This window comes from Petaurus breviceps, unplaced genomic scaffold, assembly GCF_028583685.1.
Source record: "Petaurus breviceps papuanus isolate PSGF00001 unplaced genomic scaffold, PetGlider_PUasm1.0 90845, whole genome shotgun sequence".
Lineage (NCBI taxonomy): Eukaryota > Metazoa > Chordata > Mammalia > Diprotodontia > Petauridae > Petaurus > Petaurus breviceps.
In genome coordinates this window covers 9,535,407-9,551,183 of record NW_027187359.1, presented here as the reverse complement: position 1 = coordinate 9,551,183, position 15,777 = coordinate 9,535,407, and the positions used below count along the sequence as shown (strand labels likewise).

Below are 15,777 nucleotides of genomic sequence, written 5' to 3'. Positions count from 1 at the left end.
ACACACACACACACACACACACACACACACACACACACACACACACAGAGTGCCCAGTCATTGTTAGTTAGACTTGTCTACTGGTGTCACATGCCCTCCAGCATCTATGGTCAGTACAGATGCCATCCTCAGCTAAAGAGGCCACCAAGCTCTAGGAGGAAGTGTGGACAGCAGATTTCATTCATTTAATTGTTTCAGTGGGAGAGGCAGGGGGAAGGGGGGAAGGAGGGCAGGGTGTACTATGGACATGAAGTTTGGCAAATCAGCCCTTTCCATTACTAGGGGCTGCAATGCCCTTCCAGCCATCTGATTCTAGAATTCTCTGCCTTGGTTCTATCAGAATAGCTCAACAGATGGAATGACCAACATTTTATTCTATACTCTGCTCATAGCAGGTCACAAGGCACTAGAAGTCAAAACAGTCCTTGACCTTAAGGAGCTTTACATTCACTCTTGGGCACAGAGAATGGAACATGTACATGCGTAAGTAAATACAATGTAAACAAATAACATGCCAAACAATGCAAATCCAAGAGTAAGAAAATATCAATAAACTGTGAAGTCAAGAAAGGCATCTTGGAGGGTGGCACCTGAGCGGTATTTTGATTTAGTTCTGAATTGATTTGAATTCTGGATCCCAAAATAACATAAATGAGATGAACATGCCTTGTGGTGATCAAATTTGGGAGTTAACCACAAATGCTAAAGAACAGTGACCTAGGCCAGCTATTACTAATGGGTCTAAATTCATGCCTGCCAACAAACCAATAACAAAACCAACAAATAGACAGCAAATAGGAGGAAGCAGAGGACACAGGCTAGACTGGAAACTTCTAGAAGGTAGGGAATGTTTTTATGCTGTCATTGAATCCCCAACTAGGATGGTATCTAGTATACAGTAGGTGCTTAATAAATGTTTATTGAATGAATAGATGGTTGACCAACTGACTAGTTGAAATCCTAGCTGTGATCATGGACAAATCACTTCATTCTTTGGGCCTCAGTTTCCTCCCTGCAAAATAAAAAGGAGTTGGAACAAATGTTCTCTAAGGTCCCATCCAGCCCCTACAATCTATGATGCCCTTAAGTGTCTACTACACGTAAAGTACTCTTGCTAGGTGCTGGTGCTAGAGACATGCCAGACCCAGGGATCTGCTCACACAGGAGCCCTAAGAAAGCTACTTCAGGTGCCCAGGGAAAACTATTGCTTGCAGGCCCCTACAGATGTGCTTACTTTTGCCAGTCAGCCAGAGGAAATGGTGGTTCAAAACAAAATACACTTAAGCAAAGAATACAGCAGAAAACACGAAAAGACCTCACCATGCCTACATGAAACATACTCTCCCACTGGCTACCACATCTTGAGGGGTAAGAGCATGCATGCAGAGAACACACTTGGTCAGGTAACATGTGTGGATACATACATGTAGGAAACATGTGCAGCTAATCATCACTCACACGGGACACATAGAAACTATGTGGTTAGGGCATATGCAGGGAGGGCACCTGTATCAAGAACTCCTGAGGCTAGGGCACAGGGAGGGGAGGGCAGAGGAGAAGAGGGAAAAGGGAAGAGAAGGTGAAGGGAGGGGAGAAAGGAGGGGAAGGGAAGGAGGCATTTATTAAGTGGGCCATTTTCTACTTGGTCTTCACAACAACTCTGGGAGGTAGGTGCCATTTTATGGTTGAGGAAACTGAGGGCGAGAGAGGTATGAGTTACCTTGGCCATGTACACTATGGAGCTGTGGGACCTCTGGTAACATCATGCTGCTTGCTCCCTATTGCCCTCTGCTGGGCACTATGCTGCCTTTTGGCTAGCCCAAGCTTTCCTGGGTCTCCCTAGAGAAAAATATCACATGAGCCCTCAAAGAATTTTTGGTCTAATGGGAACAGAGTAGGGAAGGACAAATAGCTGATACGAGGGAAAGTGAGATGAGGGCAAAGATCACTTTGATGAGGGAAAAGTGGACAGTCAGCAAAGGTTTTACAGAGGAAGTGATTTAGTTATAAAGACAGCGAAGCTAAAACAAGTGTCTTTTAGTGACTTAGCAGTAAATAAGCCTGCTAGGGAAGTTAGATTACCTACAGCAACCATATTTTCTGAACCTATTTGCTTTTATGTTAACTCATGAAATGCAGTGTTTTGGGGTTTTATGTTGTTATGTGTCCTTCATTCTCAAAGAAGACCAATGACATCACTACGGTGACATCTTGACTTGCAGATGAACTGGATTTAAGCGAGGCAGAGCTGCATGAAGTAGCCAGCCTCATTCTCTCCTCCAGAGTCAGCATAATCCAGTGGCAAAGACAAGAATCAAGGCAATCGGTATTGGCCCAGGATGCAGTGAATGACCTTGGCCTTTCTAAATTAAGGTCTTGGGGCGGCTAGGTAGCGTGCAGTGAGTAAAGTGCCGGCGCGGGAATCAGGAGGACCTGAGTTCGGTTCCAGCCTCAGACACTTAACACCCACACAAAAAAACTAGCCGTGTAACCTTGGGCAAGTTACTTAACTCCAATTGCCCTCCAAAAAGCAAAAAAAAAAAAAAAAAAAAAAAAAAAAAATTAAGGTCTTTTCCGGTCTTCGGTTTGTCTGAGACAATACTCATTCAATGATTAAAGGGTAGTTAAGAATTAAGACAAAAGATGTCCTAATTTACCATGACAAAATAATACCTTGACTGGCCCTCACCACTGCAGCACTCCCTGACATACAGATTACAAGTACCATAAGCATGAGCTCCTTGTAGATGTAGATAATATAGTTGTATATACTATTGGCTAGGAGTACACATGTGTTTTCATGGGTAATTCCATCTACATTAAAATAGGAAAATCCACACAACACAAAACAACATAATTCAAAAAAGGGAAATCTTTAAATAAAATAAGACAGAATAGAAACTTGACATCTAAAATATATAAGGAATTTTTTAAAGTTACAGTGGCAATGCAGTTTTCAAAAAGTAACAATTCAAATTGTTAAGAACTACTTGGAGAAAATATTCAACCTCTTTAATAGTCATGACATTTCTTCAGTCTGTAATTCTCCATCTGGTATGATTCTCAATCTTTTATAACCTTTTTTTATTGTAATGCTCAGTGATTTAGTTCATCTTTAGTGAGATAAAGGAATTTCTAGGACATTGATGGACATTGACGTATTGACACAGTCTCAGAAAATCTAGGTCACTATATTGTTGTCCCTCTCAGTTCTCTGGTCTTCTGAGCTGGATACAGTTCAGAAAAATCTCAGGCCATGCCTGCTATAGTGTTCAAAAATGTAAACTAATTTTTTAAACACAAAAAGTTGACCCCTTGAAGTTGGGAAAGATCTGTCTTTGTTCCTTCCCTCTTTTCCTCTTTCCTCATCCTCTTTTCTCACCATTTTGTTTGTCTTAGTATTGTTCTGTGTGCCTCCATCGTTCCAAGCATCCCAATACACTCAGTATCAGGGCAACATTTTGAGTTTATAGAATACCAAGAATATGCCTGATGTAGCCCCCACCAATAGGTTTAGCATTTTAATAGGCAAGGAGATAATCTAGCACAGGATAGAAGAAAGAAAATACACTCAAGGTAGTAATCATCCAATGCAATGACTAATACACTTAACAGTGAAGGATAAGTCATTTGATTTGGAAAGAACCATGCCTTTTCTCCATTAAAAAAAGATTTTTCCTCCTACTAGGCCTCATCTGAGCTCTTCAAAAGAGCAAAGCAAAAACAAACAAAACAAAAAAACTTTAAAGTAGAATGTTTTAAAATAAGGAATTGTGAAATAAAATATTTTAAAATATGAAGAAAAACTATGCAACACAAAACAATGTAATTAAAAGAAGAAAAGTAATAATTGGGAAAATAAAACAGACTAGAAACTTGACATCTAAAACATAAGGAATTTTTTTTAAGTCACAATGGATAATGGCCACAAGACCTGACCAGTTTTCAGAAAGCAAAAAATCAAATTAATTTTTTTAATAGTCAACCAAAGTTTCTTTTTTATTTTAAAGCAATCGAGGTTAAGTAACTTGCTCAAGGTTACATGGCCAGTTATTTCTGGGTGTGGTGCTGAGTATCTGAGCTGGGATTTGATCCAGGTCATCCCGACACTGGAGCCGGTGCTCTTACTCGCTGAGCCATATGGCCACTCCTAAGAAATTGGGGTTAAGTAACTTGCTCAAGGTTACACGGCCAGGTGTTTCTGGGTGGGTGCTAAGTGTCTGAGCCCAGGATCAAAGTTTCATTTTTATAAAAATTGAAGCAATAGCATATTTAACAACAGTTCCCATGCCACTATTCTTAAAGCCAACAGCAACCATTTTACCATCATCTGCTGGGGTAGGATTGGACAGAGAAACCAAACCTGGGCAGTCTCAGAATTGTAAAATTTCAATAGGAAATTACTTGAGAAGCTATTTTGGCTAAGAATCCCCTGCAACATCCTCAAAAAGTGGGCATAGAATCATAAATTTAGAACTTAAAGGGGCTTCATTAATCACTTAACCCAACTCCATCATTTTACAGATCAGAGAAAGGAGGGCCAGAAAGAGATGAATTAATTTGCCTAGAGTCACAAGAGTAGTAAGCAGGAGAGCTGAAATTCAAACCAGATTCTCTGCCGCTAAATCCTGCGACCTTTGTACCGTGTAATGCCGCCATCTAGCATTCACTTGAAGACCTTTCATTTCATTAACCCTATTAAAATGTTCAGGTGATAGCTGATGATCAGAAATTAGTTATCTTAAGAATCCATTAAAATGTTCTATAGCATTTTTTGTTTTTTTACTAAGTGCACCTAAATTTTGAATACCGTGTCTCACTTTGAAAAGCCAAATTCTTCAGAAAATGCATGACCTGTGAACTCCATTTGTTCATTAAAAATATTTTTGCCCTTTCAAAATCACTGGGATAAAATGGAAACAACTTGATTGGGTGTTCTAATAGAGGTACATATAAATTATCATGGCATTTAACAGTTCTTAGAATCTATCTTATCTGAGCTCTGATACTATGGATTAACCAATATTGTACCGCTGAATGAAAAACATTTATAAAAAAATTACTATGTGCCACTTAGTGTACTAAGAACTGGGGATGAAAAAACTATGGAGAAATAGTCCTTGCCCTCAAGGAACTTACATTCTAAGAGAGAAAGACAATAAACAAAGGGAAGTGGAGTCCGGTGATAAGGTTGGGTATTTTGATGCACATAATTTTCTGGTATTCATACTTTAAATCATTTACTATGTTTTATTTTAACTATTTTAGGCTCTTAACAGAGAAGTTAGGAATACATCTGGTGGAATGACTTCCAAAATGTACTCAGCTCTATTCTTTTGTCTTTGTCATATGCCAAGGCCCATATACAGAAAAGAGTCAATAAGTGAATGAGTCTATCAAAGTTCAAAGAATGTGTTGATTCATTCTTTAAAATGTGACATTGAAGGTTCTGTTTAGATTTATTATTTCCTTAAAAATTTTTTATCCAATCCCTTGATTCTTATATCATCTTAGTTTAAGTAACATTCTTTTACTGCATCTTGCTCCAGAAATTTTCCTTTAATTTATTCTTCTCCTTATTTATCTTCCTTTCTTGTCTATTCTGAATGCTATTCTTCAATTCATGGATTACCCTCTTAATTTTTGCTTCTTTTTTCTCTTTGGGTTCCTCATGAAGGAAAAGTTTCTGGAGCACCAAATCTGAGCTCCCTTTTCTTTCCCAATTGTATATTATCGTATTTGTAGATCTTACCCTATCCTTCCCTTCTTTTCCCCTTGTCTCTCCTTTGAAACATTAATGAAGGAAGCCATGTTAAATAGAATCAGTGTCATGTGCTAGTACTCACTCTATGTCCTGAGTCATGAGACTCAATCTAAAGTCTGGCCTTTACCATGATCACTCATCATTATTAAAGCCAATTTATTCTATCCCTACTTTTATGTCCCCCCTTCTCCACCCCCACCCTGGTTGCTCTCTGACATCAGGATCCCACCTATCCCCTCGTCTAGGATACAGTTCCGGGAGGCATAACCCTTTCTTAGAGAATATAGTTTCCTAAAGCACACATTCTCCGAACAAAATCCATTATAAGTTCCATCTCTTACCACAAACATACAATTATTCTGCCCCACTTTGGAATGTTCTTGGAGTGACATTCTTTCCTACACCCCTTCCAGGATAAGACTCCTTCCCCCTCCAAAATCTCAATTCCTTCACTCCATTACTTTTAACCTCTTTTCCTACAGCCCCATATCTTATTGGTATTGGAAAAATGTCTGTCCCTGCTCTGTTTGTCTACTTCCTTGGCAGGAGGTGAACTTCTAATTCCTGCTTGTCTCCTACCTCCCCCCACTTCTGCCTGTTTCCTGAAACTTTCCACTGTTTTTTTTACCCTTCCCACAAAATATATTGATTCATCTATAAGGGGTGATGGAATTTTGTCCATAGGGTGCTAACTCATTCCTTCCTCCTTCCCTTTTCCTGATTCATCTTAAATTTTATTCTCTCTAGTTCTAAAGATCCTTTAGATCTTTCTTTCACTAATTCACTTTTTCTTTTAAAAAGAAAAGTCTATGGCCTTGAGAGAACAGACTTTTTTGATCATTTTTACTTGTCTAGCTTACTTGCGTTTCTCTTATTTGTATTATTCTGCTCACCTCTGATTAAAAAAAAAATCTCTTTTCTTATCCAGGTACTAAGATGGCAGTGTAAGCAGGAAATCACCTTAACTCTCCCATACTTACCTCCAAATAAGAATGAAATAGTGCCCCCAAATGAATCCTGGAACAGCAGAACCAGCAAAACGATGGGGTGAAACAATCTTTTGGTTGAAAAAACTTCAAAGGTCAGCAGGAAAGATGTCTCACTCTAGTAAAAAGGGAAGCATAGTCCAGGACAGAAAGTGTCCCAGCAAGTCCACAGCAAGCCCTGCTTCAGGAAACTAGTGGGAGGTCCCAAGCCCCAGTGTGGCAGAGCAGGCAAATGACAAAACCAGGTCCCACCCTCTACCCCCTGCCCCATGCCTCAGCATAGCCAGAGGAATGAGCAGATACCAGCTCCAGTTTCAGCATAGCCCCAGGCAGACACAGGTAAATACCAAGGTCCAGACCCACAGGTGCCTAAGCAAAGGTCTGACACCTGCACCAGAAGCTAGGCACCAACTCTGGGACCTGCCAAGTGCTTCAGTGTAGCTCCTGGAAGGGCAGATCCCCCTCCCCCCTACAGACTGAAGCACAGAAGTGTCAGATGCCAGTGCTGGGACCTTCCACAGGCTTTAGCAGCCCTAGGCAAACAGGCAGATGCCAACGTAGGGACCCTCCATGGACCTCAGCACATATCAGGCAGCAGTGCTGGGACCCTGACTCAGTACTAGGTTAGTTGCCAGACTCCTACAGCCTCCAAAAGCACCAACCACCCCACACCCCATGCCCTCAGCAAAGCACCAGACACAAGGGTCCCCCATGGGCCTTAGGGCAATACCAGTGCAGTACCAGGTAAACCACTAGGGTCTGCAAACCCCGGCACAAGATGCCTGACACAGTGCCTCTTCCACCCTAGGAGCAGAGTTCAAATTTAAAAGGGAAAAGGCTGGAAAAGATAAGCAAGAAACAAACAAAAAGAGTCTGACCATAGAAAGTCATTATGGTGACAGGGAAGATCAAGAGATCAAGACACAAACTCAGAAGAGGACAATGTCAAACCACTTATAGACAAGGTCCCCCAAAAATGAATATTGGTCTCAAGCCCAGAAAGAACTCGTGAAAGAGCTCAAAAAAGGAGATTAAAAAATCAAATAAGAGAGATAGAAGAAAAATTGGGAAAATAAGTGAATGATGGAAAAGAATTATGGGAAAAGAGTCTACAACTTGGAAAAAAACAACAACTCCTTAAAAAGTACAATTGGCCAAATGGAAAGGGAGGCATCAAAGATAACCGAGGAAAATAATTCCTTAAAAATTAGAATTGGACAAATGGAAGTTAATGCCTCTATGAGACATCAAGAAGCAATCAAACTCAGGAGAATGAAAAAATTCTAAGAAAATGTAAAATGCCTCATTGGAAAAACAACTGACTTGGAAAATAGATCCAGGAGGGATAACGGAAGAATCATTGGACTACCTGAAAGCCATAATCAAAAGGGGAACCTGGACAGCATCTTTCAAGAAATTATGAAGGAAAACTGCCCTGATATCCTGGAACCAGAGGGCAAAATAGACAATGAAAGAATCCACCGATTACCTCCAGAAAGAGATCCCCAAAAGAAAACTCTAAGGAACATTAGAGCTAAATTTTAGAACTATCAGGTCAAGGAAAAAATTTTGCAATTCAAAACAATTGCAATGAAAAACAATTCAAATATTGGACAGCCACAATCAGGATTGCACACTACTTAGCAGCTGCTAAACATTAAAAGATCAGAGGTCATGGAACATGCTATTCTGGAAGGCAAAGGAGCTAGGACTATAACCAAGAATCACCTACCAGGCAAAATTGAGCACGATACTTCAGAGGAAAAAATTGTTATTCAATGAAATAAAAGGATTTCAAACTTTCAGAAGAAGACCAGAGCTGAACAAAAAAATTGATGTCTAACATCAGGACTCAAGAAAAGCATAATAAGGTAAAAAGGAAAAAGAAAACATAAGGGATTCAATAGGGCTAAACTGTTTACATCCCTACATGGAAAGGTGAGCTTGTAATTCCTAAGAACTGTCCCAGCCAGAAGGAATATACAGAGACAAAGGGTACAGGTATAAGGTGAATTTGAGGGAAAGACACACACAAAAAAAGTAATTAAAGGATGAGGAAGGAGGGTGCAGAAAGAGGGAGAGGTAGCACAGGGTAAATTATTTCACACGAAGAGGCACGAAAGAAAGACCTATTAGAGTAGAGGGGAAGATGAGAGGATGAGCAGTGGGCATCGCTTGAACTTTACCCTCATCAGAATTGACTCAAAGAGGAAATGATATGCACGATCAATTGAATATAGAAATCTATCTTACCCAACAGGGAAGTAGGAAGGAGGGGACGGACACAAGGGAGGGCAGGGAGGTGCTAGACAGAAGCAAAACACTGGTGATGAGGAAAAGGGTGAAAGGACAGAGAGGACAAACAGGAGGAAAAATAAGATGGAGGGAAATCATAAATGTGAATGTGAATGGAATGATCTCTCCCATAAAATAGAAGCTGATAGCAGAGGGGATCAAAAACCAAATCCTACAATATGTTGTTTATAAGAAACACACTTGAAGCAGAGAAACACACAGCAACAGAGTAAAGATAAGGGGATAGAACAGAATCTGTTATGCTCCAGCTGAAGTCAAAAAAGCAGGGGGTAGTAATCTTGATCTCAGACAAAGCAAAAGCGAAAACAGATCTAATTAAGAGTTCAGAAAAGAAGCTACATCTTGCTAGAAGGTACCAAAGACAATGAAGTAGTGTCAATACTAAATATATATGCACCAAGTGGAATAGCATCCAAATTCTTAAAGGAAAAGTTAAGTGAGTAACAGGAAGAAATATACAGCAAAACTCTACTAGTGATGGACCTCAATTGTTCCCTCTTAGAACTTGATCAGTGGAATAGATTAGGTACACAAGATACAGTAATGAAGAATCATAGTAACCTAGGAAGGTTACTATGTAGGACTACTAATGAAGGACCATAGTAACCTAGTGTATGATAAACCCAAAGACCCCAGCCTCTGGGATAACTACGTATATGGGGGCAGCTAGGTGGAGCAGTGAATAGTGCACCAGCCCTGGAGTCAGGAGGACCTGAGTTCAAATCCAGCCTGACACTTAACACACTTACTAGCTGTGTGACCCTGGGCAAGTCACTTAACTCTAAATTGCCTTACCTTCCCTCCTCCAAAACCAAAAAAAAGAACTCACTATATGATAAAAACTGCTGGGCACTGGTCCTGGAGTCAGGAGAACCTGAGTTCAAATCCGACCTCAGACACAACACAAAAAAACCCCAATTGCCCTACATTCCCCTCTCCAAAAAGCAAAAATAAAAAACAAAAAACTTCTGGGAAAAATGGAAAACAATAGGGCACAAACTAGGTATAGACCAATAACTTACATCACATACCAGGGTATGGTTAAAATGGGTACAAAACTTAGACATAAAAAGTGATATCATAAGCAAATTAGAAGAGCAAGGAATAGTCTACCTTTCAGATCTATGGAGAAGGGACAAATTAATTACCAAACAAAAGCTAAAGAGATTATGAAATATAAAAGATAATTTTAATTAAATTAAAAAGCTTTTGCATGAACAAAACCAATGTAACCAACCAAAATTAGATGAAAAGTAGAAAGCTGGGAAACAATCATTACTGCAAGTATTCCTCATAAAGGCCTCATTTCTTGAAGAAATATAGAACTGAGGGGTGGCTAGGTGGTACAGTGAATAGAGCACTGGCCCTGGAGTCCGGAGGACCTGAGTTCAAATTCAGCCTCAGACAGTTAATAATGTGACCTTTGGGCAAGTCATTAAACTCCAATTGCCCTGCCTTCCCCCCTCTAAAAAAGCAAAAAAAAAAAAAAAGATATATGGAACTGTGTGAAATTTATAATATGTCATTCCCCAATTTACAAATGGTAAAAGGATATGAACAGGAAGTTTTCAGATGAAGAAATCAACGCCACCCATACTCATATAAAGACATGCTCTAAATCACTTTTGATTAGGGAAATGCAAATTAAAACATGGTACCACCTCTTACCTTTCAGATTGACAAGAAAGCAAAATGAAAACTGTTGGAGAGAATGTGGAAAAATTGGGATGCTATAATGCATTACTCATAGAGTTGTGAACTGATCCAACCATTCTGAAGAGCAATTTGGAACTATGGTCAAAGAGCAACCAAATTGTGCATATCCTTTGATCCAGCAATACCACTATTACAGATCAATTGATCTGTATCCCAAAGAGATCATAAAAAGGGGGAAAAGATGTACATGTGCAAAAACATTTATAGCAGCTCTTTTCATGGTGCTGAAGAATTGAAAATTGAGGGGATGACCATCAATTGGGGAATACCTGAAAAAGCTGTAGAATATGAATGTGATGGAATACTGTTGTGCAATCAGAAATGATGAGCAGGCAGATTTCAGAAAAATATGAAAAGACTTGTACAAACTGATGCAAAGTGAAATGAGCAGAATAAGGAAAACATTCTACACAGTAACAGCAACATTGTGTGATGATCAACTATAAATGACTTAGTTCTTCTCAGCAACATAATGATCTGAGACAATTACAAAGGATTCATAATGGAAAATGCAATCCACCTCTAGAGAAATAACTGATGGATTCTGAATGCATATCAAAACATACTTTTTTCACTTATTTTATTTTTTTTCATTTTGGTCTGTTTCTTCTTTCACAATTGTGACTAATATGGAAATGTTTTACAAGATTGCACCTATATAAAATTTAGGAAGAGTGGAGGGGAGAGGAAAGGAGAAAAATTTAGAACTCAAAATCTTGTAAAAATGGATGCAAAAAATTGTCTTTACATATAATTGAGAAAAAAATATACTATTAAAAATGTTTTCTTACCACTGTGTAGAAGGAAAGAAACAATGAATAATCACTCTTTGGAGCTATGTCCTAGATATGACACACTTCCTGGAGGTGAATTTCATCATATCTGAGGAGGAAGTAGTTTATTGAATTCCAAGAATGCTGATATGGAACCACCAGGAATTTAAAACTCTTGTAGGTCATCAAGGAATCATTATTCCATAAGTATATTTAAAACAGGTGGAATGGTAAAAACCAAAGATCATTCATTAGTGAGTTCATGTTAGGGTCTGATGGAGTGCCCCAGGGATGTGAGACTGGTCCTATGCTTAGAGACTAGGATAAAGGCATAGACTACATCCTTATAAAATGCTCAGATTACACATTTTTTTCTTTTTTACTTTCTAGAAGGGATAGCTAATATTAGGTGACAGGAAACAAAGGGAGAGAAATAAACAGGGCTCACGTATATTTGGGTTCAAAAAATAAATTTCCTAAGTATAGGATAGGGAATTGACATGAGAAAGTCAGCATGAATTTATAAAGCACCTATCATGTGCTGGCACATAGTCTCATCATGTTATTTCCCCTACTCAGTAAACTGTAGTGGTTTCCTATCATATCCAGGAGCAAATACAAAATGCTGTTTCGCATTCAAAGCCCTTTACAACCTAGGCCCCTCCTACTTTTCCAGTATTTTTACACTTTACTCCCCGACAAGATTCAGTGACTCCTGGTGATCCCACAAGACACTCCATCTCTCAGCTCCAGGCATTCTCTCTGGCTGTCCCCCATGCTTATAATGTTCTCCCACCTTCTCTGATTACTGACCTCCCTTGTTTCCTTCAAGTACCAATTAAAATCCTACCTTAAAAAAAATCAAACTGAGAAGGAAAGACCTTCAGGGTTTCTGGCCACTTTCCTGGCTCACTTCAGAAACAGGCTACCTTACTGAATGGGCTTTGCCTCAGTCATAGTGAGAACTCAGAAAGACCTTAGCTTGAAAAGGCCAAGGTCTCCCACTGCATTCTGGGCGGTCTCCAGTTGTCCTGATCTCTAGCTGGCCACTGGACTTAGATGGCTCTGGAGAAGAGAGTGAGGCTGTGTGACTTTGCATAGCCCTCCCTCACATAAAATCAATTCACTTGCAAGTTATGGCATCATTTTCCTTGTGTCACAACCCTCTTTGAGAACAAAGGACAAACCACAACCTGTGAGTAGTCTGAGCCGCCACACTGTGCACCCAAGAGGCCAGTTCCAGTTGGCCAATTTCCCCTTTCCCGTCCTCTTCCCCATCCCTTTCCCGTCCTCTTCCCCATCCCTTTCCCGTTCCCATCTCTCCCTCTCCCTCTTCTCCCCTTACCTGAGGGTGCCCGGCCAAAAGGAAAGTAAACTTTGAATGCTGAAACCTACCTAGGTATCTGGAGGTTTACGCCTTAGATTTCTATCTTTAAAGACCAAGTCACTAAAGCCCAAATTCACTCCAGGTCTCATGGATAGGCCAACAACTGGCCCCAACTCAAGCACCAATTGATGGTTATAGTTTGGACCCAGATGGATGTTAGTGAATGTAAATAGTAATTGTTTCTCTTTTGGCCAGAAACCCAGAGGGTCTTCCTCTCCCAGTCTGACTTTTTTTTTTTAATTAAAGGAACATTCCTTGGCTCACTTCTTAAACAGCCCAAATTACTAAATGGGATTTGTCACAGTCAACATGAGGACTCAGTTAGACCTTAGGTTAAAAAGGCTAAGATCTCCCATTGCCTCCTAGGTAGTCTCCAGTTGTCCTGATCTATATCTGGCCACTGGACCCAGATGGCTCTGGAAGAGAGAATGAGGCTAGTGACTTTGCACAGCCCTCACATAAAACCAATTGACTTGCAAGTTAAGGCATCATCTTCCTGATGTCATGGCCCTCTTCAAGAACGAAGGGCAAACCACAATCTGTGAGTAGTCCAAGCTGCCACATTGGGGACCCAACAGGCCAGTTCCAGTTGGCCAACCTCCTTCTCCTTCCTCTCCCTCCCTTTCCTTCTCCTCCCTTACCTGATGGTGCTCTGCTGAAAGGAAGGTAAATTTTGAAGGTTGAAACCTACCTAGATGTCTTGGGATTTACTGGCTAAATTTCTTTCTTAAAGACCATACCGTGCCTTGAACTCAGATTCACTCCGGCTCCCAAGGATTGCCCAAAAACAAACCACTACCAAGCACCACTTAATAGTTATTGTTTGGGCCCAAAAGGGTCTGAGTGAATGTAAATAGTTAATTGTTTCTCTTTTGGGCAGAAACCTGGAGGGCCCTTCCCTCCCATTTGGATTTTTTTTTTTAAATTTAAGGGGCCATCTCTGGGCTCACTTCAGAAAACTGTAAATTACAGAACGGGCTTTGCCTCAGTCAAAATGAGAATTCAGAAAGACTTTAGCTTAAAAAGGCCAAGATCTCCCGTTGCCTCCTAGGCAGTCTCTAGTTGTCCAGATCTATATCTGGCCACTGGACCCAGATGGCTCTGGAGGAGAAAGTAAGGCTAGTGACTTTGCACAGGCCCTCCCTCACATAAAATCAATTTCACTTACAAGTTATGGCATCATCTTCTGATGTCATGATTTTCTTCGAGAATGAAGGACCAATACAACCTGTAAGTAGTCCAAGCTGCCACATTGGGCACTGAACAGTCCAGTTCCAATTGGCCAACCACCTTCTCCTCCCTCTCCTTTCCTCTCTCTCCCCCTTTCCCCTTACCTGAGGGCGCTCTGCCAAAAGCTAAATTTTGAAGGCTGAAACTTACCTAGATATCTTGGGGTTTACTGGTTAGATAGATTTCTTTCTTTAAAAAAAATGCCTTGAACCCAAATTTACTCTGGCTCTCATGGGTTGAACAACTACCAGCCCCTACCCAAACACCACTTAATGGCTATTGTTTGGGCCCAGATGAATCAGAGTGAATATAAATAGTAATTGTTCCTCTTTAGGCCAGGTCTTCCCCTCCCAGTTTGATTTTTTTTTTTTTATTAAAGGGGCCATCTCTTGGCTCACTTCTAAAACACCCTAAATTACTGAACAGGCTTTGCTTCAGTCAAAGTGAGAACTTTGGTGAGAAAGACCTTAGCTTAAAAAGGCCAAGATCTCCCCTGGCCTCCTGGGCCTTCTCCAGTTGTCCTGATCTCTATCTGCCTGCTGGAGCCAGACAGCTCTGGAGGAGAGAATGTGAGGCTGGTGCCTTTGCACAGCCCTCCCTCACATAAAACCAATTCATTTTCAGGTCCTGGCATCATCTTCCTGATGTCATAGTCCTCTTCAAGGAAAGACAAACCGCAAACAGAAAATCCCACCTTCTATAGGAAGCTTTCCCCAACCCCTCTTAATTCCAGTGCATCCCTTTTGTTAATTACTTTCTGTTTATCCTGTATAGATCTTGTTTTATATATATATATATATATATATATATATATATATATATGTATATATATATATATATATATATTTGTTTGTATGTGTCTTCTATTAGACTGTAAACTTCTTGAGGGCAGGGACTGTTTTCTCTTTTTGTACCCCAACACTTAGCATAGTGCCTGGCACATAAGTACTTGAACTTTGTCTAGATCGGGGGTGGGGAACCTGTAGCCCTTAAGGTCACCTGTGGCCTTCTAAATCCTTAAGTTTGACCTTTTGAGTGAATCCAAATTTTACAGATCTAGGGATTTGTATCAACTGCACCTCTCTGGGGGTCAGTTTTCTCATCTCTAAAACAAGGACTATGAAATAGAGAACCTCTAAGATTGCCTAAATTTTGTGGGGAGAGCAAAATAAACTCGCAAGGACCCATTTCTTACAGATGACCTTCTAATAGGGTTGCCACCTAGCTGGTGTCTGACCTGTCTGACATTTAGATGTGTCCCATTATGACTGGGTCCCCTCCTAATCCCAACTTCAATTTTGGTTATCCTATCTTTCAAATGGGAGGCACAGTGGACACAAATCTAGACTTAGGAGTCCAGAAGACCTTCAAGAGTGAGGGTAGGGGTGGGAATATCAAATAAACTTGAGCTCCTCTACTTCCCACCAGTGTGGCCTTGGGCAAATAACTTCCCTTTTCTGGGCCCCAGATTATCCATCTCGAAAATGCTATAAAATGAGATTAGATGACCAGTGGACAAGCCACTTAACCTCTGTGAACCTCAGGGAACTTTTTTTTTGCCTTTTGGGGGACAATTGGGGTTAAGTAACTTGCCCAAGGTTACAC

At 40.3% G+C, this 15,777-nt stretch overlaps 1 protein-coding gene across 1 annotated transcript in view; it reads right to left on the bottom strand.

The window, feature by feature from the left end:
- PLB1 (phospholipase B1) overlaps nucleotides 1–7,071 on the bottom strand; it is a 223,176-nt gene extending 216,105 nt beyond the window's left edge. Inside the window, exons 1-2 of the mRNA XM_069071811.1 lie at nucleotides 7,054–7,071; nucleotides 6,745–6,868 (exon numbers count right to left, since the gene is read on the bottom strand). Coding sequence (XP_068927912.1) covers nucleotides 6,745–6,868; nucleotides 7,054–7,071 — 142 coding nt within the window. The remainder of the gene's footprint in view (nucleotides 1–6,744; nucleotides 6,869–7,053) is intronic.
- Between the last annotated feature and the right edge of the window lie 8,706 nt (nucleotides 7,072–15,777).